The sequence below is a fragment of the Aphis gossypii genome, unplaced genomic scaffold, assembly GCF_020184175.1.
Source record: "Aphis gossypii isolate Hap1 unplaced genomic scaffold, ASM2018417v2 Contig00118, whole genome shotgun sequence".
Taxonomy (NCBI): Eukaryota; Metazoa; Arthropoda; class Insecta; order Hemiptera; family Aphididae; genus Aphis; species Aphis gossypii.
This window is the reverse complement of record NW_026083022.1, coordinates 58,410-84,153: the sequence shown is the minus strand read 5'-3', so window position 1 is coordinate 84,153 and position 25,744 is coordinate 58,410. Positions and strand designations below refer to the sequence as shown.

The 25,744-nt window shown below is 33.0% G+C and overlaps 4 protein-coding genes across 4 annotated transcripts; 2 read left to right on the top strand and 2 right to left on the bottom strand.

Moving 5' to 3' along the window:
- Positions 1-14,234: 14,234 nt before the first annotated feature.
- Positions 14,235-15,013, top strand: LOC126553284 (uncharacterized). Its single transcript, XM_050208429.1, has 2 exons — positions 14,235-14,371; positions 14,431-15,013. Exons 1-2 carry the CDS (start codon positions 14,235-14,237, stop codon positions 15,011-15,013), a joined length of 720 nt encoding a protein of 239 aa, XP_050064386.1.
- A 2,269-nt stretch (positions 15,014-17,282) lies between these two features.
- Positions 17,283-18,075, bottom strand: LOC126553281 (uncharacterized). Its single transcript, XM_050208427.1, has 2 exons — positions 17,649-18,075; positions 17,283-17,569 (listed from the first exon to the last, which is right to left on the bottom strand). Exons 1-2 carry the CDS (start codon positions 17,854-17,856, stop codon positions 17,283-17,285), a joined length of 495 nt encoding a protein of 164 aa, XP_050064384.1. The 5' UTR covers positions 17,857-18,075.
- A 132-nt stretch (positions 18,076-18,207) lies between these two features.
- Positions 18,208-19,100, bottom strand: LOC126553280 (uncharacterized). The gene is made up of 4 exons (XM_050208426.1): positions 19,003-19,100; positions 18,832-18,905; positions 18,528-18,764; positions 18,208-18,467 (listed from the first exon to the last, which is right to left on the bottom strand). Exons 1-4 carry the CDS (start codon positions 19,098-19,100, stop codon positions 18,208-18,210), a joined length of 669 nt encoding a protein of 222 aa, XP_050064383.1.
- A 1,370-nt stretch (positions 19,101-20,470) lies between these two features.
- Positions 20,471-22,345, top strand: LOC126553279 (uncharacterized). Its single transcript, XM_050208425.1, has 2 exons — positions 20,471-20,992; positions 22,337-22,345. The coding sequence occupies exons 1-2, from the start codon at positions 20,471-20,473 to the stop codon at positions 22,343-22,345; spliced, it is 531 nt and encodes a 176-aa protein (XP_050064382.1).
- The last annotated feature ends 3,399 nt before the right edge of the window (positions 22,346-25,744 follow it).

Sequence of the window (25,744 nt, the reverse complement as noted above, 5' to 3'; positions counted from 1 at the left end):
ACAAACGCGCGTTAAAACCGCGCGAAGCGTTTTTACCGCGCGTCAAAACCGCTCTAGTGTGGTGCGGCCCTAAGTGCTCGAGATTCGGCAAAAGTATCCAGCTCAAACTGTAGTCGATAGGATAAGGCGTTAGGATCCCATGATATGTGATAGGAGGTAGCGGGTTCGAATAATCGAATCCCGCTTTGTCAGTGCTCTTAGCGCATTTAACGGCGGCGCTCTAATTAACGTGGCCGCCAGATCCTACTTTATTTTGAATTTTTTTTCCGATTTTTTTCAAATTATTTTTTGATTTTTTAATTTTAATTTTGAAAATTAAAGCTATTGCTTTCTCTTATACGATAAATACATACGTCTACGATTTTTTTTAATACCATATTATTACGATTATTATAAGTATATATATTATATACATATAAAGTGTAGTCAGTGCCGCAACTACACTAATTCGGGCCCGTGTGTAAATAAAATGATTGCTCAACCCCCTCATGAAAATAAACTAATTGTAAAATTAATTTTTTCAAATTCATAAACATAGTTTGGAATTTGAGTTTTTACTCACACAAAATAAGGTTAACATAATTAGAACATATAGAGGTATTTGAAAATAAATAAATGGAACAATTTGTAGTCTATTTTATTCATTTTAAATTTAAATAAAAAAATAAATAATAAAAATTTATCCTATAATGAAGCTTCGAGTTTTTAGATATTTAAGGAAAACTTATGGAAAACTTCGTGTTGAATTTTTTAACCTTGAATACAAACAATTTTATTAATTTTTAATTGCAAAATTGCAAATCTTTGCGATTTTGACATATTATACCGTAAAAAAATTTAACTTAAAACGTTAATAAAAAAAAATTGTAACCAACGATTTTTGGTTTTTTTTTTAACTACAGTAAGAACGATTTATAAGAAATTTTTTGTATTTTTAATTTTCAAGTTTTTTTGAGAATCAAAAGTTGTTTTATCGACGTTTCAAAAAAAAAATTCCAGTTGTCTATAAATAGCTAAAAGAAGTCATAATATTTTAAACATTAAACCGTATATAGATAACGATAGCATAAACATTGAGTGACCGATTCGTTTTTGAGTTACAACAATATAAAAAAAACATTCTAAATCATTTTAATCATTGGGCCCCCATTATAGATTGGAGCCCTGGGCCCGTGTGTTTAACACACGTAACACACTAAACAACATCTGAACTTAGACATTAGGAGGTATGACAATTATGGATTTAACTTTCGGATATCGATTTACATTATATTATGATAAATGATAGCTAGACATTCAATTACCATTTTCTTTAAATAAATTTTATAATATAAAAAAAAGAACCAAGCATGCGACGGGACACTGTATCAGATTGTTCATATTATACTATATTGGTATTATAAATCTACTATTCACACATCGTCCGCGATCCGACGCAGTCGGAGTGCCTACGTGGTGGGTTTAATGGCCTTTAATTCGATTTTTCCCAATGATAACTGACAACTCGACTTGAATGCTCACATGTTATTCGACTTTATACTTATTATCCTACAATACAACATTAGACTTTCGACGTCGGAGGCATAGGCGGATTGCATTGTTAGATATAAATTTAGGATACAGATTTAGGTACGTGATGTGATGATTGATAGCTAGACACTCAACTACCATTTTCGCTAAATACATTTTTTTATAAACAAAACGGACAGGGCATGCAATGGGAAACGGTAATTACACCATTTTAGGACTGATAGGTAGACACTCAACTATCATTTTTCGTATTTATTTACTCGACTTGAGTACTTTTCCTACTATTTTAGTGTATCATTTCTTTTTTAAACACCCTATCACAATTTCCGACCGAATTCCTGATAACACGATTTTCACCCGACCCCCTCGAAGGCGGCTTCCATCATCCAGAAATCGAGGCACACTGACCCCCTCGGCTCCTTCCAAACCACCGGAGTTTAAGTTAACTAAAATTGTGACTACTAGACTTTTTACGATATTTTCTTTACAGTCCCGTCTCCGATCTAGGGTACTCACTTAAAGCGAATATCACTTAGACCAAATTTCACAGCAGAGCGAGGCACACCCGGCTAGCAGGACTGCTAGTAATATGATAAAATAATAACATCTATATACATTATAATATTATAAATAACAATTTTAATATACATAACAATAGTTTGCTATGGCTGTAATGGTGCTACACCTAAATAGTTATCGTCTTCATCTAGTTCATCTTCAGTACTTGTATCGCTGTCGTCAGTTGTATCTTCTCCGTACGTTACTATTAATTTATCCATTTCGATGTCCATGTAACTTTCATATTTCCACATTTCTGCTTCTAATTTTTTCACGTTTGCACAAACTGCTCCCCACTCAGAATCACCCATAGATTCCATTTTTTTGTTTACACAGTTCTGCGATTTTTTTTTAATGCTACCATTATGATTTTGTTTTGCCATGTACTGTTTTACTTGTGACCAAATCATTTCAATGGGGTTTAAATCAGGATGATACGGTGGAAGTCTAATAATATCATGGCCTTCTTTACTTAATATATCATCTAAAGTATATTTAATAAACACTTGTTTGTGTTTACGTATTATATCGTAAAATTGTGGTTTAAACATAGTTGAATTAAAACTTTTCAGTCAACCAATTTATCATGTTATTTTTTAAGCTATTTGAGTTTGGAGCACGGTTAGATTGATGACAATGATAACTCGCATTATCCAATACCACAACAGAATTTTTACTTAAATTTGGTAGTGATTTTTCTGTGACCCATTTATAATAATAATCTTTATTCATATTATCGTGGTAATCACCACTAGAGCTTTGAGCTTCCCATGTTAGTAAAGCATTAGGAATAAAACCTTCTTCTCCTCCAGCATGAACAATTATTAAACGCTTTCTGAACGGGCCGGGAGCATATGACGATAATACGCGCACCCCGGACACCTACGAATGTTGCTCACCACTAACACCTAGGTCTTGAATTGGCGAGGACTAGCTGGGTGCGTAGTGGTGTAATAGCTCGAACAGCAGTGGTCGGGATCGCCGGGCAAAAACTGTCGAGCTACGTAATGCGTGTAGTGTAATTATGTGTATTATCTGTGTTGTGTGTGTGTATATATGTAGGTGTGTATACAATAATTAAATTAAAATTAAATAAATGGTAACACGATTGCTGGTAAATAAGTTGCTATATAATACACAATATCAATAATAATATTTAAAAATATATAAAAATCACAGCAACACCAAGGTATACAAAATTATGATAGTAAATAAATCAAAGCCCTTATGGCTGAACAAGATAAATAATATTATAAGCAGCTGTTATAGCTATAGCTGGTATACAATAGTATAAGTATAATATAATATATGTCAGCTATTGGAGCTGTAGCCATAAAGCTTTAATATTAATATAAAAGGCGGCCCTTATGGCACGACAAATTAAGGTATAATATAAAAAGAATGTATGCAAAAATAATGTGCGGCCCTTATGACCAAACACAATATGAATATATAAATAATATACTATACGGCCCTTATTTCACGACATAATGTAATAATAAATGGCCCTACTGGCCCAACAGGTAAAAATAATAATATAATAGTTGCCGGTTCGGCACAACCAATGATATAGCAAAAATACAAATAAATTATAATTTAAAGAGAAATAAAACTCACAATAATTGTCGGTGCTCGGCTGGCCAGCTGCTGCCTTATCTAGCTTATATGATTAATAATTTCACAACACACAACAAAAATATAAATAACAAAATTAAAAAATGGTAAAACTTGCGGCGATTAGCGCCAATAAAATATAACTAACAACTGCGGCGATTAGCGCCAATAAGATAATATAATAAAAACTGCGGCGATTCGCGCCGTATATATACTATATTATGATAATAATCTTGTGGCGTTTAGCGCACACAAGTATATAAAATAAAAAATAATAAGGTGATTCGCGCCGTACACCAATACTATTTAATAAAAAATAACACACGGCGATTAGCACACGTAAACGGGCGTTAATACAGCAACACCGGAGAGAAGAATAACAATAATTATAATATTATACCGACGACGCGGGCGGACGGGAAGACATAATAATGCGGCTGATTGCGCTTCTTCGCGCGTAATCTTAATATTATATAACTCACCCAACAATTAAAACACAAATTTAAACAATATAAATGAACAGTGGTATGTGCGTGCGTGTGTGTGTGACCAGCTGTTCTCGCTTCCCGATATTAATTAAACTTAAAAATAATGTTTAATATTATGTTGCGGCGGCAACACTTTCCTTTACTTACACTTTGCTTCACTGTATTGTCATCATCAACGGAACTCCACGATTTATGAACAACATGTGATGATAGTATCATAGTACACTATTTTTCTACCTTGTGTACGAAATTTAAGTATTTCTTTTAAGTACTCTATTCTTTTCAAACGTACCTATATTATGTTTTGCTATCAACAATTTTTTATTGGTTTCAGTTTTACGAAATTTGAAGCCCATTTCCGAAATAATTATGTTTAATGTTCTAGTACTCCTCAAATTCATAATTTTTTTTTGTTCTTTAAAAATAAGATTAACAGTCAGTACAACTTTTTCAACCGTATACATATCTGTGATGGTTCGCTTTAAAGCACATCTATCAAAATCGTCAACTAAAGTTTTTATTTTTATCACATTATTACTTTTTATATCAGGAGTAATAAATGTAGCCAATGTAGAATTTCTTTCTAAATCCATGTTTTTTTTTTACTTTCATACACAATACGTTTAAGGTTTAACTGACATTGTAGAATAACCAGTTGCTTCTGCAGTCATCGTATACAACCTACAGTTAGTCATGTATTTATTTTTATCTTTAAAATATTTGAAAACATTCCAAATTATTTCCCTAGTTTGACTACGAGCTTTACGATTTTTAATTTTTGAACTCATCATAAAAAAACTATTTATTTTATAGCGTACGTTTTCAGTACAAAAGAACATGAACACAATACTGGCACAAATGAGTAAATATCCATCTATATTATTTATATTCCATAATGTCCATATCTATTAATAATTAATATTGTCATTGGACAGTCGAGTCATTTATTTTTATACATTTATAATAAACAAATTGTTGATGCGCTGCGCGGTCAAAACACACCGGGTTAGGTTGGTTTGTTTTTAGCAGTGTAGGGCAACCAGAACGGAAGAGAGTACAGAAAATGTTGCAGAAATTTTTTTGCTCTGAGCTGGGTTCGAACACTAGTTCTGTACCAGTTCTGTACCAGTCACCAGACTGCACGCATCGTAGTCAACTGTGTGACCTTTGCACCACACTGCCAGGTACTAGTTTAGGCTTACAGAAAAGCGCCGCCGCCGTCGTCTCAATTTATCTGGCAAAGACTGTACAATTGTGGTATACACAAGAAGAAATACCATATCTTGTAAAGTTTATATAGTACACGGAATTAAATATAATCACATATAATATAAATTAATTATACACAGCTGCTAATATAGATAATAAACTTTATCTATTTTATTATCTATATCTGTGGTATTTTATGTTTTGTTTACATTCCGTATGTTGACGTTGTTGGTTGATTGCGGTTTTTAAAATTGTATTTCTATTATGAATTAACCATGTATTAATTGTAATCGTTTTAAATTAATATGATTCTACGTCGAGTTGATTCCTTGTGTAAAAATTACGAGCCATTTCCAAAAGATTTCATTATGTAAGTTTAATAAGTACCTATCACATTAAATTACATAATATGTACTTATAATTATGTATTTTGTTTATTGTTTAGATATTATTAATGGCTGAATTGTATCATCAAATGTGCATATTATTATAATCAAGCTCAGCTGATGTTAAACTCAGTGAACTGTAGTACAAATCGTTATTTGCCTCACAACTGATAGATTTTTATAGTATAGAGGTATTCCAAATAAATTTGATCAGATTACTATCAACTATTTACAATATTAATAATTCTAATTAAATCATTAAATAAAGGACTTTTTTTTTATATGTTACTGTATTTCATAAGATTAACAGTGGAGTAATACATTTGTTTAATTCTAAGTTCAATAGATAACGAATTGTGTAAAAATTTTGAATCACACAGCTCATTGAGTAATGAAAAATTGTTATAAGATCCATAGTTCATAGTACATCAACGATATCAACTAATAAAAATGTTTGCACTGTTAAACCGAATGAAGGCCATTGAAAGATTCAACCCTTAAAATGATTTAATATTTTGAATCTGTAAAAAATAAAAAATTTAATGTACTAAATTAGTATAAACACATACAATAAGTATTACTTTGCTTTTTACTTTTTAGTTCAAGTTGTATCATAGTTAAATGTATAATGTAAAATATGAAGTATTATGAATAAATAAATTTAAATAAAATCTGATTATTTATTTTTAGTCACTGTATATTATAATTATATTGTCGGTTAAAAGGCTATTTGCTGTAAGCGACACTTGCTATTTAGCGTTGTAGACGATGCTCTATCGGTCCAATGGATAATTTCATCGACTTATAATATAATAGACTAGGCATGGTGGTCCGAGTACATAAGACTGGTTGAATAAATAATGTGTGCGAGAGAGATAGACGGTGTTGCGGTTTTATCAGTGACTTTGTATAAAAATTTTACAAATTCTTTGGTTTTGCTTAGATAAGACAACTAATAAGATAACGTTATTTATTATTATGATTTTTCAATTTTTGATATTTTCAATTTTAAATAAATTATTATAGTATAATATATATTACTATATTAATCTAAATTAAATTATTATTGTTGTTTTCACCTTAATGTATCGACAGGTATATAATCTACATTGATTAATACTCTAGAAACAATATTACAAAGATTTTTTGGTTCAATTACTGAACCATATAAACTAATTTAGTAGGTAACAAAAATTAAAAGGTATTTATTGTATAAATAATCATTTATGTTGTGTGTATTTTATTTGATGAAAAAATATAGCAAAATACTCATTAAAAATTAAGAACATTGGAAGTTATCATTACAAATTTACAAATAAGGATGAAAAAAAAAACGGTACAATTAATTTTGTAAAATCATTAAAAAAATTCTATTACTGGTGTTTAAATAAAATTAATTTTGTATAGTATAACCTGATTTTATCATCTATTTCATTAGTACTTTTGTTGATGTGATGAAGACGGATCGTTATGTAATAATTTAAAATATACTTGATTAATTGTAGAAGATGGTTATTAAGTGGTTCCTGATCTAAGATATAGCTGAAAACAGCATCTCTATATGGTCTTGACTAAATTTGTACGATAATATAAATGATAGTTTATCTGTTGAAATTAATTCTGTTGTTAGATTAAAAAAACTTGTAAGACTTACAATAAGACCCATAAAACCAGTTTTCCTTTCAGATTTTAAAATTGAACGCAATCCTATTTTAGGTTTCTTTTCTAAGTACTGAAGACATTCCAAATATTTAATGGAATCTTTAATATAAATTATTATTTCATGTTCTGTGATTTTATTAATTGGTTTATTGTATGGACTTTTACTTAAATAATTTCTTGTATTTAATATATCAAAAATGTTATTTATCCCACCACAAAATTCAACAGTTGGTTCTGCCCCATCAAATTCTGCCATCTGTAAATCATTTTTATAATATAAAATTGCATCCGCGACACTATGAAACTACTGAAACTGACTTTCATCTTCTCCTTGAAGTAACGAATATGTCTTGTTTTTATTTTGGTAGCTGCATGAACACCACTCTCATTCTGAATATCAACCAATTTTTTTAAAATAGTTCCATTTAATTGCTTCATTATTAGAGTTAAAAAGTAGACCCCAGTTTCCCAAAGTATTTCTTAATAGTTTTATCATATGACAAGGGTGCAATATAATATGTACAGTATCTTGTGTAACCTGGTGCTTAAAATAAGGTTTTAAATCAGGATAATATAGACTTGCTCCTGGCACAAAAGCCATTGAAAGGTTGTTAGCTGCACCATCAAATGTTAAAGGTTTTATTATTATATCTGTATCATGAAGTTCTACAAGACAAGACCTTAAAATATTTGCCTTTTCTTCAGCAGTAATACCTTTTATTAAATAATATGCAAAGCGAATTTTCCAAGCAGTATTCATTCCAACAACCACAAATACAAGTGCATCCTAAGCGTAGGGTAGGTTGTCTACACTTTCTGTACTATCACCAGGTCCATAGTCTACAAAACCTTGATGTCTTAAACCTGTCCACTGAACATGCTGTTTTATACTCATTTCATCCATAATGAGATAACCAAATAACTTTTTACCAAGATTTTTCATTTCTTCAACTTTTACAGAGGTTGCTTTTTAAGACTCTTTAGTAATACCTGGCAAACCATTTACAGCAGTACACTATTTTCTCAGAGTACTGATATCAGGTAGAGCTTTGGAAAATGTATTTCTAACATATGTATAGGCAGATGGAGAGTAAAAATGTAGGGTTAAAGCAAATTTTCTCAATTCAGGGGTGATTCATTTTCCCTTTGATATGCGTAATTGCCTCATTAGTAAATGTTTTTCTTCTTCAGATCCTATACTCTATAATCACAGATAATTTTTAGCTATTTTATAAATGAATCATTTTGAATGTAAGTACTAAACATTACTAAACAAATTATAATATTAGTCTCTACTGTGATAAATAAGAACAATTTTCTAACTTGAACAGTATTATTAAAAAGCTTTATGAATTTATGATATTATTATATTATTATGTTTAATGCAAAATTATAACCAACATGCAACAATATACAACAAATACATAAAAAACTACTAGAAAAAAATGAATAGTTCTTAGTGTTATTACAAATTAACTATTATGTTAGAACACAGTGTCAATGACTATCTATACCATATGATCTAAAAAACATGCATATACAATTATTAAACATTTAATTATTATAACTGAGGCATGAGAGGTAATAGGGAGGAACAGTAATGTGGTCATGAACGTGACTGTATAATATGACCTTATACCTTTAAAATATGAAAAACCAAATTATTTAGAGTATCCACTTTTAACTGGAGCCGGCGATTTTTCTGTTAGAGCAACTTGATTTTTTGTGTTTATTTTGATTAGTACGCTGGTAAATATTCCAAAATAATTTTTTTTTTCGAGGTGTTTCCAAATCTATTTCTTTAAAATCACCGCAGTACCGCATCAGTTTTCTTTTTCTAAAAAAGTACACATTTATGTATACCTAAGGTGACCATATTTTTTTTTATTCAGAACGGAACAAAAAAAAAAAAAAAAATTCAAATTATTATTTTTTTTATTATAAACAAACTTTTTTAAAGGTATTAATCATTAGAAAAATTATGTAATGTTTTATTTATAGAAGACAAACTAATTTAATTTATTTTACATTTATTAATAAGTTACTTATTTTTATAATAAACAAAATTTTTTCATTTAAGAATAATTATAAAGAAAATTAATTACTTGTATATTTTTCACTTGAATAAATTTGTTTTAATAATTCTGGCGATGACTTTAGGAAAGAATAAAATTCAGGGCACGACATTTGAAAGTTAACTTTTGTTAACAACATTGCTTTTACAATTTGAACTTGCATCTGTGTTTTTTCGGCCGTCCATAAGTTGTTCATCAGTGAAAAAATTCGTTCGACTGGTGCATTCGAAGCAGGCAAGCATAGAATATACTCAACAATCTTGCCAAAAATGGTGTGGTTTAAAATTTAAATTGTTGTCTCGGAAGTGCTGGAACACTTGTAACCAACGATGCTCCGCATATTTATTTGAAGAATCTGAATTCCACTCATCTACTTTTTTAGCTGATACATACAATGATACAAGCATAAATTAGTCAAATGCCTCAGTGTCTTTCTCAAAATTGATTAAACCTTTTTCAATTAGCACATGCACTGACTTTTGTACTTCTTCCCACGTTGGCACTTTTCTCAAATCGACCCATTGAAATATCTGCAATTCAGATTGATTGTAAGAAGTCCATTGCTGGAGGTATTCACTAGTTGTTCTATAGAAATCCGAAACAATTGATTTCACATAGTCTTCTTGAACCTCCCCTTTTTTTTGCAAGTCAGAGAGTAAGTAATCGACGTACTGAATAAAGAAGAAATATAGAACTTAGTTTTTCTTCTAAATTTGTTCGTAATTCATAAATAACTTTGGCAGCTTCAAGCGCAGAAATATTCTGACCTTCAATTTTTAACACTGCTGTATGAAAAGTCATCGACTGACTGTGCACGAAAAAAAGCCACAACTGTGAAGTTGGGCACTCGAAGAAATTTTTCAAAACTGTTGGACACTTTTGTATACTTAAAAAATAGTTTTTCAGTGGTACATATAACTGCAAAACTCTTTCGACTGCTGGCATTAGAGCGAGCCACCTGGTTTTACTATACCCGAGTAGTTTTTGATACTCAGTTCCGGCTGCTTCACAAAATTGTTTTAAAATTTCTTCTCGCACCGTATAAATGTAGAAAAACGAGTAAATTTTAACAATTATACACTCTATATCAATTGGCAAACAATCTGTTGCATACTTAATGGCGTTGTGAATCACGTGGGCTCCACATCCAATGCCTATCAATGATCTACCCGTAATTTGATTTAGTTTGGTAAACAGGTTATTTTTTCCTTTCTCTGAGAACCGCCAAAGTTGCAGTTCGTATTATCTCCACAATATGCTACAATTTTGGGTAAAATATTGTGTTCTCTAAGCACATCGACAACGTAAGTGACAATAATATCTGAGTTTTCGCCGAATAACTCTTTAAATTCCAAAATTTTAACTTGTACGCCTTCATATGGTAAAAAATAGTGCACAAGAATAGGAAACATTTTTTGCGATCCATGATTTGATGCGTCAGTTGAAATACTTACCCAAGTGGCAGTGGTAAGGTGCTTTTTCAAATCAGCAATTGCTTTCGGCGCGAATACGTTTTTTATTATTGCCTCGGTTTTTGTACTCGCGCATCTAAATTTCGAGTCAAAACACGATTGAATTAATTTAGATGCACAATCGTTTGAACGAAAACTGTGGTTTTCTTGAATAGTATGGTAAACCCAAACTCCCTCTGCTGCTGAAATTTCAAGATCTTTAGAAGTTGGCGTGTTAGCATTTTTAAAGTATTTCTGCAGAGAAAAGCAGGCTGCTGCAGCACGGTCAGCATTTTTATATTTTTCAGACCTTAAATGTTGTTCTACATCACTCCCACCTCCGTGTGATACAGAAAATTGCGTAGCACATTTTTCACACAGTACATCAGATGGAATGCTTCTTATTTTAATAAATGGATATTTCTCTTGGAGAGCTTTATTAAATACACATTTTCGTTTTGGCATCTTAAATTTGATTAATTATAAAGGTACAACTGGTACAAGAACACGACAAAACGTTAATAATTATATTATACAAACTATTTACGATATAAAATAACACACAATACGAAACTTTAAAGAAAAACGTTCGATTAGAGCAAATAGTTGACAATTACTGAAACACTGTAACAATATCTCATATAAAATATTTTAGTAATTTTGTTCTGGTGCTAATATCATGGCGATTACATTATATCAGATAAATCTAAGTTAATACGTCGTTTTTATCGTAATTATCTAGTCCGGGACACCAAATAATTCCGATGTCGTTTACGGTCAATATTGCTAATCGACTCTGTACGATACTGCGATATATGTATATTGTATAGAGATGATTTGCGATATTGGTATAGAACATAATATAGGTACCAACACGCGCAGATAAGAATTAGATTTAATTATATAAATACCTATATATGTATAATAAAAACTATGCTTTGTCAATGAAAAATTTATTTTCGTTATTTTTTTGGTCTACCTTTGAAAACGGGACATTTTAGTCTCTTGAAGATCCCCCTGGGGACAACGGGGCAGATTTATAAAAAACGGGACTGTCCCGTTCAAAACGGGACGTATGGTCACCTTATGTATACCGTAAATCATATGCCTATGTTTTAGCCAGCGTGGATCCAAGAATCAATGCATTGAAATTATTAGAAGCAGTTTTTATATATCAGCAATAATAATAGCTAGCACACGTTATAAGCCAATAGGCAACATATCTCAGTCTTTCTTAAATTGGCAGATATATTGTACCTGTTTTATTTAAATTGTTTATAATTATAACAGTTACTTTAAAGGTGTACTACGCTTAGTAGGAATGGATTCAAAATCTTTTTTTGTAGATAAAGCCTCTTTCATATTTGTATCTTGAATTTTTTCAGGTTCTGTTAACAATTTAAAAGTTTTTAATTATATAATTATTGGAAAGTATTAATACAATTTAAATACATAATATTTACCTAATGAAACAATAAGATGATCCAAAAGTTTATTTCCATCTGATGTGATTGGTGATGTAGGTTTACAGTAACTATGTTCTAGTTCTATTTATAATGTAAATATATGTCAACTATAATAATTCTATGAAATAAAAATTATATGTTTACCTATTGTGGCAAGATTAACGGCAGTAGCCTGATAAAAGATCTCATTCCTCCTTGATGTAGCAATCGTTGAAATATGTTCAGTTTCTATTAAATCAAGCAATTTATTTGTTGTCACAGTAATAATTATTTTTAATGAACTGAACAGTGTAAGGTGTGGAAAAATAAAAATAGGTATTAATGCAATTTATTAAATTTATTAAATAAACAAACTAGTTCACAATACACATTATGTCTTTTCAATATCCACACTGGTTTAATATAGATATTTAACTAAATTTCGAGCTAACAGTTCATCACCTTCTAACAAAATTTTTTTCTCTGTAGAATTTGATGATACAGAATCATTTAATACAGTCCCTTCAAATTCTGTAAGGAAAATAATAACCGAAATACAATAAATCTATCTATTTAGAAAATGATTTACATACAAATTTAAATTTAAAAAGTTCAGGTACCTGCAGTATACCTACTCCATAATAATTTCTTACCATTCAATATAATTCTGTGTGAATAAAATATTGATGGAATAGCATCACTTTTAAGCTTTTTTGTACCAAAAGTAGTAGTATAATCAGAAATTCTAAAGTGTTTACTACAAATTCTTGTGTGGATAGATGGTGAAAATAAATAGTTTTTATTTAATGCTGCCACCCATTTGTCGCTTAAATTCTTTTGTTTAGGAAACCTATTTGTAAATAGCAAATATAAACATGTTATACTTATTAAATAACAAAAAATATTTTTCAGTATTAAATAACAATGTATAAAAAATAATATAACATAATATATAATAATATAATATATATATAATATATTATAATATATATAACCTATGTAACTTCAGTCCAGAATTTCCAGTCCGTTGGGAACTGCAACCGGTAAACACAACACTTTTGTACCATTATATTTTTTCAACTAATATTAAATTAAAAACCAAAAATACAACGAACACGTTGCACGCATAAAATACGCAAATACACAATCCTCCCAAGTAGTTTAATCGTATTAAATTTATATTATTATTTTTTATATTTTATTTACAGTTTACATACAGTTTACCTCAAAAATTGTATATTATTCGCATAGATGTATTATTAGTCGGTGCAAGTTCGCCCAAAGAGTATAAACATATAGCTGTATAACCTCCTAGATAAAACCGCAACAGAGACTGTCTCTCTCGCACATGTGTATAATTTGTGGTGCTCCGGTCGCATTCTCGCGCGGCGTATCATTATTATTATTTTATTGTTATCAATTATTTTGTATGTCTAACCGCACTTTGTGTTACCCGTCAGCTCGACATAGACGTATATCGCGACTGCTCGTCACGCGCCATCTTAGTTCCTTTTTCTAACCTAGATTTTTTTACCGACCGTTTGTCCTCGCTATGTCAAACAGTTTAAATAAAAGTTAATGTCGTTTTATTGACTCGAGGTGTATTTATTTTTCCCTACTCTGCCTACGTAATATCCTCAGTAACCCTTCTGGTCGGGAAGCTAAAGTTAATCACTAAATTGGTGACCTAAGTTCTTCCCTTTTGCTCCCGCAGCAAACCGTTTTCACGTGTTTAGTCGGCTCTCGCGAGTGCTCGTTCTCGTACGTACATTTCCCGTCGCGAGTGATGTCTCTACCCTACGGAAACCTCATAGACATGTTGTCCACCGATAACGGCAATACAAATTTGACGACACCCCCACCGCCGGGTGGGCAGGTTGATTTAAACCCCGCCGTGGCGGCACTATCTACCATGCGGCTACCGAGTTTTTGGCGGCACGCGCCCGAGCAATGGTTTGTGCACGCTGAAGCTATCTTCCACAATCAACGCATAAAATCCGATCTATCAACAGCGTCAACAGCGTGGTCGCCACGTTAGACGAGAACGGAATCAATATCGTCACAGACCTGCTAGGTCCAGACGCTAAGTACGACCTTGTCAAAAACCGACTTATCGCGGCGTACGTCGTGCCCACCGCCACGCGGTTTCGCTCGATGGTACAGCCCGGCGGTTTGGGTGACCATCGCCCCTCGCAGTTACTGCGTGACATGCGAAACGGAACCGCCGATGGCATCAGCGACAAAGCCCTTAAAGAATTCTGGCTACAAAAACTGCCTCCCGCCATCCGCGCAGTCCTCATTTGTCTCGACGGTGATTTGGATTCGGTCGCCGACTTCGCCGACAGGATTATGGCCGCAACAACGGGTCACGACGTCGCCTCAGTCTCCACCTACAGCGACGTAGATCGCTTTAGGGCTATCGAAAATTCTATTTTAGCGCTTACCACGCAGATCGCGGCATTGACCACAGCACAAGCTAGACAACACCGGACGCCGCGTTCAGCCGCGCAGTCAACGTCGTATCGATCACGTTCACGCTCAAGATCTCGTCCACGTAACAACAACTGGTGTTTCTACCACAACAATTTCGGTTAGCACGAAATTGTCGCGACCCGTGTACGTTCCGCTCGGAAAACTAGTGGAAGCGGCGGAGGCCCCCCTACCTTCCGCCGCCCACCCGATGCGCCGCTTGTTCATTAGCGATACACGGACCGGCTAACCTCATCGACTCCGGCGCCGTAATTTCCGTTTTACCACCTATCGCAGGTGCACGCCCCGCTTCCGACATAGTGACAAATCATATCCATTGACGACGCCAGCACTACGGCATTCGCCGTTTCTCATTTGCGAAAGTGGACTGACCAGTAGCAGGATTTCCTCGACGTAACTCGCGAATCGCCCGTGCCTACCGTCTTCAAACACAATGTCGTACTTGAGCTTCATACCACTGGACCACCTTTATTCGCCCGTCCACGACGGCTACCTTCGGAACGCAATCAGATAGCATGACGCGAATTTGACTATATGCTGAGTAGGGGAATATGTCGTCCGTCGTCAAGTGCCTGGGCCAGCCCGCTACTGCTAGTCTCCAAGAAAGACGGGACATGCCGACCATGTGGCGATTATCGACGTCTTAACGCAGTTACTCGTGCCGATCGTTACCCGTTGCCTCATCTGCATGATTTCACCGCTCACCTGGCGGGCCGGATATGCTTCTCCAATTTGGATTTGGTCAAAGCGTACCACCAGGTTCCTATCGCTACACGAGACATACCGAAAACAGCGGTTACCACGCCGTTCGGGCTCTTTGAATTCCCCGTAATGTGCTTCGGTCTGCGAAACGCGGCGCAGACATTCCAGCGCGTCGTTAACGTTATGTTGCGCGGCGGTCTCGACTTTGCCTTAGCATATATCGATGACGTACTCATCGCTTCCCGGGACGAGCCTGAACACGAACAACACGTCCGTACGGTTTTGGAGCGACTTCAAATGTATGGCATGTCTGTAAACCCCGCAAAGTGCGTGTTTGCCGCAGCATCACTCACCTTCCTAGGTCATATCATCGACAAGTACGGTTGTTGACCTAACCCGGATCGCATCGACGCTATACACCAGTGGCCACTACCGACGACCAAGAAGGGCCTACAGCGATTCCTCGGCTCGGTCAATTTTTACCGCAGGTTTATACCTAGGGCAGCCGAAATGCAAACTACGTTGTATAGCCTGGCCGCGCAAGTTAAAAAGAAAGACGGACGCTTATCATGGACCGACGACACACGCGCCGCATTCGACATCTGCCGTAAAGCATTAGCTGCCACTGCAAATTGCCTAACGCGGAGCTGCGAATCAGCACGGACGCGTCCAGTACTTCGGTCGGCGCCGTAATTGAACAAAAGAACGGCGACCACTGACAACCTCTCGGTTTTTACTCAAAAAAGTTGACTGACGCGGAGACCCGTTATAGCACCTACGACCGGGAGTTACTCGCAGCATACCTCGGTACCCTCCACTTTATCCATCTCATCGAAGGCCGCCCCACCACCTCGCGCACAGACCACAAACCACTTACTTTTATGTTCTCTCACAAAAATGAAAATACGTCGATCGGCAAGTACGACAAATATCTTTCCTGTCGCAATACATCTACGTCGTCGTGCATGTACAAGGTACTGACAACGTCGTTCTCGACGCGTTGTCACGTCTCAAGACAGCCGCGTTACAAGACGGTGTTCCCGACGCGTCGCAATGGTCTAAAGCACAATCTGACGACGCGGAGTTACAAAAAATGTTGGCGGACCCAAGTAAATCCGCGCTTCAGCTGTAGGCACGCGATACACCAGACGGCCCGATCTACGCAGATTTTACTACCGGCACCGCACGTACGTACGTACCAACCGCCATTCGCCGCAACGTGTTCGACGCACAGCACGGCCTCGCACACGGCGGCCAAAAAGCGACGTCGCGGTTAATCAACGCTCGTTATTGTTGGCCGGACATCAATCAGCAAGTCAGTAGATGGGTCGGTTCTGGGTCAATCGACCGACAACCATTCGACCGACAACCAAAATACCGACAAGACAATTAACCGACAGGGTCAATCGACCGACAACCAAATTACCGACAATAATATAATATGTAATAATTTAATTTCACATTTAATTTATAATTTTGTTTTAAAAGTACGCCCATAATTAATTTTAAAAATCGATTGACAATAATACACGTAGTGATAAAATTGCTATAAAATAAATAATAATGTTAAATGTAATAGATCAATAAATTTAAAAAAAATAATTCGCAGTATAATAAAAAATAATAAAAATAATGTATAAGTTAATACTATTGTAAAGTGTACATTATAACATTACATGGTTAGATTGTGAGCAATACCTCGAAGATACTCCAGACGTGTTTTACCTTCACGATTGTCAAAAGCCGTTTTCAAGCGCTGTTCACGTTTTTGCTGAACATTTGTTGGTCGTGGCTTTGGAGCTCCTCTGAGAATTGCTTCTATATCTGCGTCAACCTTACTTTGTTCTTTCTGAAGTTCTTTAATCAGCGTAAACAGACCAATATGAGCCCTCCCTACCAATTCATTCCAACGCCGATGCCAGGCCTCCGCATGGTTAGAAGTCCTAGGAATACCATTATCTATAAAATGATGATAATAGTAATTAAACAAACTTTATAAATAATTGAAAATTATTGAATAAAAATAGAGTATAGGTACCAATGTTTTCATAAATTGACCACAACGATGGAGGAAAAAGTGGAATGTTCCTATGTTCGGTGTTGCGCACTATACGACGGACTTCACCTAATGTATAATTGTCTTCAAACCATTGCACAAAACTACTTGCATTGTTAGGCATGATTTCTTTAATCTCTTTGAATGCATCAGGAATTTCCTCTTCGGGCAAAAATGCAAGAGACAACATTTGTCGAATTTTAATACTAAAATTTTCATTATTTCCATACTCGATAGATAGACCAAGGCTTTGTAATTTTCGCCACGCACTTTGGCATAAATGAAATAAACATCCTTTACTTTTAGATAACGGAAACTCATGTTTGCTCGCATTTATTGCAGCTATCTCAAAGTCGCTTATTATGTATTCAGGTGCTAAGTTTATATTATTGTCTTCAGCAAAATCAATTATATCCTAAAAAAAAAAATGTTATAAATATTTTTATTATATATTGCTTTAAATAGCTACTTTTGAAAACAAGAACGTATTAAAGTAAATTAATTTCTAAATTATAAATATATAAGCTTGAAAAACGGATGTCTAAATTAATAAAAAATGTTGCATTTTCATTATTACCTGATACATTTGGTTATAACATTGCTCTCTTTTACTTGTCATAAGAACATATACTAGAGGCAAAACTCTAGAGTTGTCACCGAAACCAACTTGTGCGTGAATAGTATACAGTTGCGTAAATATAGTAGGCACTGTTTTAAAAGTACCGTCAACTATCCAAAACATTGATTGACTGAGTTTTTGAACGTTATTCACAGTAGAAAATACAAGTATCTTATCTTCACCTAAAATAAATAGAAAAAAAACTAAATTTAGATTGCATAATTATTAATTTATTAACATACCTATTACTGATTCTTTAATGAGAAATATTTGATCAGATAGTGTTTTTTTCAAATTATCCGGTATATTAAGATCATCAATTGAATTTGGTTCTGTATGGTGGTGAGTAATACGTGCACGCTTTATTTTTTTTCGTTGTGCTTCGTAACTAGGAAGATAAGGTTTTATATTCTCTGAAACGTTGGATTGTGTAGATTGAATAATTTGGGACGGTTTATTTGTTGTAGACCGGGCTGTATCTTAATATTTAATTTAATTTAAATTACTAAATAGGCTTAAAAAAAATTTCTAATAATTTTTATTTACCTTTTAATATAGAATTTGCAATAGCAACTGGAGCTCGACTAGCTTCTGGAGCATGATTATGGTCATTGTCGGACCTCGTCGGACCTCAACTTATGTCTTCCATCAATTAAAATAGTGGACGCACGCCCTTTGCATTTAAATAATACTTTTTTTTCACAATTCCAATAATACAGATCGTCTCTATTTTTATCTTTAACCATTAAATAACCTTTCACTACCAATTTTTCTCGTCCTTGTTGTGACAGGACAATATCACAATATTCTTCCATATTTTCACCTATACTGTATAAATTCCACACAGAGACTGCGAGTATCTTCAAAGACTCAATTAAGTTTACACAATTGGAAAAAGGCACCGTATCAATTGAGTGTTTGTTGTCGTACGATAAAATGTTTCGATTAAATAATAAATCAATTAGATTAAAATAAAAATATAAATTAAATGTGAAATTAAATTACTACAAATATTCGGTGTTTACTATAGTTGCGGTAAAAATCAAAACTTACGTACTAGTTCAGGTCACCCTTCAAAAAGGTTACATACTACCTAATTTAGAAACATAATAATTAACATTTTTTTTCCTATTAATATCGAAAAGATAACAGACTTAGGACTGTATACACTCTTATTTATTATGTAGTTATGGTTAAAAATGTTGATACCTACTTGGATTATGTTTAAATGAAGTGGTTAGACTTGTGTCAAAATATAATATAGTATTGTATAATACTGTTTAATAATAAAAATTACAATTTTTTTAAATTTTATAGGTACATATTTGAAAGAAATCGACTTCAGATATTCAAGTTGATTAATTTCATCTTCTTCATAATAGTGTGTTGTTGCTCTAGAAAATTATCTTTCTCGAGCGAAATCTCATTAACATAATGGTTGTTGAACAATTCATTTTCAAAAAATTATTATATTGAAAAAAATTTTTATCGTATACCTAATAACAATTCCGCCTGGAATTTGGGTATAATAATGCTGTCACTTAGATAATACCTTAAGTTAGCGTGACCGAAACTTTTATATCTCTTTATCTCACAAAAATCGTCTTGACCACAACCATTGAACTATATGATATTATGTTATCATAAGTTCAATGACCACAACTAAGATGCAGCCCATATTATATTATTGTCGGTATTTTGGTTGTCGGTCGATTGACCCTGTCGGTTAATTGTCTTGTCGGTATTTTGGTTGTCGGTCGACTGTCCTGTAGGTCGAATGATTGTCGGTTGATTGTCTATCTCCCGGGTCAAACATTGCGTCCAGTGCCAGCGTACCAAAACGAATAAGCATACCGTGATTATACCGTTCCCGATGACAGAACGCCGTTTTGGCCACCTACACATAGACTTCGTTGGACCACTGCCTCCCTCAAACGGTAATAAATATCTATTAACTTGCGTCAACCGCTACACCCGCTGGTCTGACGCGTGGCCTTTGGACAACATGTCCGCCCATGCCGTTGCAGTCACACTCGTGAGCCAATGGTTTTCGCGTTTCGGGGTACCTGACGTCATAACTACGGACCAAGGGCGACAATTCGAGGCCGACCTGTTCCGTTCGTTATCGATTACATTCGGAATCCAGTACATCCGAGCATCGCCCTACCACCCGTAAGCTAACGGAATGATAGAGCGACTACACCAAACGTTAAAAAACGCGCTCACGGCGTCGGGTTCAGTTCACTGGAGCACCAAATTACCGCTGGTACTTCTCGCTTTACGTAGCACCGTCAAAACAGACATCGGTCTACCTCCAGCCGAAATGGTGTATGGTACCACACTACGGCTACCCGGCGAGTTGTTCCACCCCGCCCCCACAAGGGAACGTCCACCCGAGCTCATCGCAGCACTACATAACGCCATGGCACAGTTACGCCCCACACCCGGTACCGATCACAACACTAAACCGCCCATCTTTGTCCCTGGGGAACTATCCAACGTCAGCCATGTGTTTCTACGGATTGACGCAACCAGACCACCACTCCAACCTCGTTACGAGGGTCCATATGCACTCCTCGAACGACGAGAAAAAACCTTCAAGCTTCAGTGCAGCAATCGACAGGTTTGGGTGTCCGTCGACAGACTAAAACCAGCGGACCATCCGTACGCCACCAACAGCGTCAACGCCGTCAAAAAAGCGAAACAAGTTCGTTTTTTCCTGCCCGGGGGGGAGGGAGTAATGTGGTGCTCCGGTCGCATTCTCGCGCGGTGTATCATTATTATTATAATTTTGTTATTATCTTATTATGATTATCTTGTGAATTATGATTATTATTATTATTTTATTGTTATCAATTATTTTGTATGTCTAACCGCACTTTGCGTTACCCGTCTGCTCGTCACGCGCCATCTTAGTTCCTTTTTCTAACCTAGATTTTTTTACCGACCGTTTGTCCTCGCTATGTCAAACAGTTTAAATAAAAGTTAATGTCATTTTATTGACTCGAGGTGTATTTATTTTTCCCTACTCTGCCTACGTAATATCCTCAGTAACCCTTCTGGTCGGGAAGCTAAAGTTAATCACTAAAAATTCAATGATAACCCTTCATTCCTAGTCTATTATATTATACGTCTATGGATAATTTTCATTTTCATTTTCATTTTATAACGAGTTATCAATAGTCAAACTTTCTGCGGTAAGCGACAGGTATGAAAAAAGTACTGTGTAAGCCACAATATTTGATTTAGGTGACATTATTTTTAATTTATTAAGCAATAAACGACATAATAATTTTGTGTTAAGCGCCCATTTTTTTTTTTTTAATAATGGTCTATACGCCATATTGTCGCTTATAACAGATTAATTTGTCACCTACAGCATATTTTTTATGTAATCAAATGAGTGGTATCTAATAAAAAAGAAAAAATGTGGTAAGTGATAACGATTTTTAGGTTAGTTAAATTTGATCCTCGACAAAAAATATTTTTAATCGTAATATTTTGATCTCAATAATCATAAAACATCTGGATATTTTGAAAGTAGTTTAATACAACGATTAAAACCGCCAACTAATTTATGAAAATAATAAAATAACCATCAAATTATGTATTTGAAAAGAACGTGGATATGAGATAATATTTTATTATTATTAGTGTTTGTGTCGCTTTTGATAATACGTACAATAAGTTATAAGTAGTAAGTACCTACACCATAAAATATCTATTGTTTTCAATGCATACTTACAAATTGAGTAAGGTACCTGAAGATGAAAACTTGATGTAACAAATAAGTCCACGTATAAATAAACTTATTGAGTTTGAATATTTATCTACTATTTTTTAAAACGTATAAACATAATAATATAATGAATAAGTTAAGTTGTATTATAATTGTGCATTTTATTATTCATTAGTTCATTACATTAGTATATTAGTATATTGTGAGTTATTTTATTTTAAGAAACAACTGCGTAAATCAAAACTACCTGCTTATTATTTTCGCGACATTTTAATTCTTATTAAATTATAATGTTTATTCTATACTTTTTAGACCAACTAGAAAAGACGTGGTGATAAAAATATTACACGGGACACAAGTATTTACTGTGTTGGCGTGATGCTCACTTTAATCTGTAATTTCAACTTTGTCAAATGATAGTTATTTGGAAATAAGAAACAGCGCTATCATTTATTTTTATAAACATTTATAGTCATATTATTTAAAGTTAATTGAATCAGAATATTAGATCAATACTCGAACATATTTACATGAATAACGCTCGAAATAATATGATTTATGTGAGCGACACGAACGTCGAACACATGTATATTACCAATGGATTAAATGTTAATTTAATTAAACAATAAACATGGTATAATATTATTATTTTATTGTATTTATAATCTTGTGTTCAAAATGTTGTTATAATGTTTTAATTTTACACAGGTAGGTAATTCATATTTTATTTTAGATACCGAGCGGAACGTTGAATGTAATGATTTTACAATGATGATAGTTTTTTTAATTGTACACGATAAGTAGTCGAAAAAATGCTTCGATTTTCAACTTCAATATCTTTTCCGGCACTGAAAACCGTGCATTAAGGTGGTCAAAATATAAAATTATACAAAATATAAAAGTGACTGTAAAAAACAAAACAAATTAAGGAAAAACAGGAATTTTTATGCAAAATCGATTTTCGACAGTTGTTGTATTGAATGTTTATATTAATATTTTATTTATACCGTAAAATTTTCAAAATATTTTGATTCATGTTGAGCTATTTATAGGCATATGAATTTATTGATTATTATTAGTTTTTCCTTAAATTAATGTCGATAAAAAAATGTTCTCTAGTTCAAAAAACATGAAAATGTACAAGGTTACTCGTAAGTGGTCTTTTGTGAAAATCAAAAAAAAAATTTGAGCGTTATTCCTTTTTATGAGTGTCTGAAGTTCGAATTTTAAATAAAATTTGTAAAAATCATGAAAATTTGCAAATTATTTAGAGTTAGAAATTCATAATATTTTTTTATTTTATAACTAAGATTTGAAAATTTAATACAAGATTTTTCACAAGTTTTTCTACTTTTATCAAAAGAAAAAATGTCTAGCGGAAAGTCCAATTAAATTTTTAAGAGTGTTTGAAGTTTTTACAATATAAGATATTCACTTGATTTCTCATGGGTCGATTTTCTTATATTGTTGAATTTCAAAACGAATAGCCGTAAATACTTAAAATTTACACAATAGGTCTATTTTATCGTTTTATATACTTTATTACATTTTCAAAATATTTTGACTTGTTTCAAGTTGTTTGCAGTAATTTTCAATTTTTAATTTTTTTTTTTTTCTATAAACGTCAATACAATTTTATTCGTTGGGTCAAAATGCTTAAAAACTGAATTCAAGGCTCCTCACACATTACAATATCAGTTTTAAAAAATTAAAAATATATAGGAACTTAAATGCAAGATTTTTTTTAAAAAGCATTTTAAGTCCATATTTTGTCAAAATTTACCATTTTGAAAGTTTATAAATTTAAATTGTTAAAATTTATAAAATATTCAATTTTTATAGCCAAGAATTATTATAGTATAAACTGTTCAATATTTATTGTGTTTTTTTTTTTTTTTTTTTTTATAGTTATTTGAATTTGAAGTTTGGACTAAATTAGATATTTAAACAAAGAAGAACGATTTTATTTGGCTGGTACCGAATTGGTTCCCGAGCTCCAACCCCACGTACCGAATCGGCTCCCGTTTGAAAAAGGTATTTTATTAAGTTGAGCCGAATTGGTTCCCGTTTAAATACACACATTTTCCTTCTCAATTTTACAGGCTTAAGACTGTCAACTTAAAAGTAGGTTTAGTAAATGTGCGTTAATGTGTTATAAAAAAAGTAATATAATATAATATACAATTTTAAACTCAGTCATACAATTTTCCAAGTGTTTGTTATATTTTTCTTGTTTGATAGTAAGTTTCCTGGTATTGTTACTTCGAAATTTAATTTAATTTAATGTATGAATGCTGTTTAAAATCTCCATAAAATAAAATATATTAAGATGAACATTTTGCTTAACTTCCAATGTATAAATGTATTGCCATTTTATTTTATATTATACTATAGAGTGTAACCATGTAGGTACATTAATATTTTGTACCAACTATTAAAAACTAAAAATTTACTGTACATAAACGGGAACTAATTCGGCTTAACCTAATAAAATACCTTTTTCAAACGGGAACCAATTCGGTTACTCCCTTTTATTTTTGTCTTAAAATTTAAAAATAATAAATATTATTCGTGGATATTTGAAACATCTTAAGTAGGTACTTATATTATTATATTATACAAATAATATTAATTAAATCTAATAGCTACCGTATTAATAATATAATATTGTAGCGTGCCACGTATGAGCAACAGTAGAGATGTAGTATCAAGTAGATTAGTTTAAAAAATTAAGACTAATGAATTATCTCTAAGTGTTTTTTTATTGGAAAAATATTCTATGTTCAAATAATTAATTTAATTTAACTCTGAGAAATATTCTTAGTCCAAAAGGTACAATTATTGAACTGGGTGACGTGAAGGTGCTCGCTATAACTCTGGTGAATCACGTCTGAAATGTGTCTATTCAGGGCCCCTTGTATATCATCCAGGGACTCCCGCGGTACCTGCAGATCCCTGCTGGTCAGTGGCACGTGCGGCCTTCGCCTTCCCACGCTATGCGTCAATCATATACAGGATGATTGATTAAGCGTAAAACACTCATTATTTCTAAAAGTATTCATGTTTTTGAAAATATTTTTTTACATAGTTTCAAATTGTTAAAAAAACAAAATTTTTATAAAAAAATACTTAAAAAATTATCCTGCTTTGGAATATGAAATTAAAAATCTATGTTGTCATTCAAAAAAGTAAAAAACTTAAAAAATTATAAGGATAAAAAATATTAAAAAATATAATTTTTTTATAAAAATGTTGTTTTTTTAACAATTTGAAACTATGTAAAAAAATATTTTCAAAAACATGAATACTTTTTGAAATAATGAGTGTTCAACGATAAAAAAATCACACTGTATACTATATAGATAATTTCCTGTTGAGTCATAAGTGTGCGTCAACTATATATCTATAATATTCTACCGGGTGGTAATTACATAGCTATAATATTCTATCGAGTAAAAAGTATACCTTTTTGATTAATTCTTACCTTTCATTTTTAGGTATAAATTATCAAAATTACCAAAGTTACTGATCCATACTTGATCATTATTATAGTAGCCCAATTACAATAATAGTTGCTACCTCTAATGTTTGGTTATTGTTGGTTATGGTATGGAGTTTATGTTTTATATTTAGTGTGTAGTATCAGAGCACGTTGCAGTATAAAATATCTTTGGTTGACCAAACCATCTCCGCACAGAATCGTTTTTCGTATACAATTAT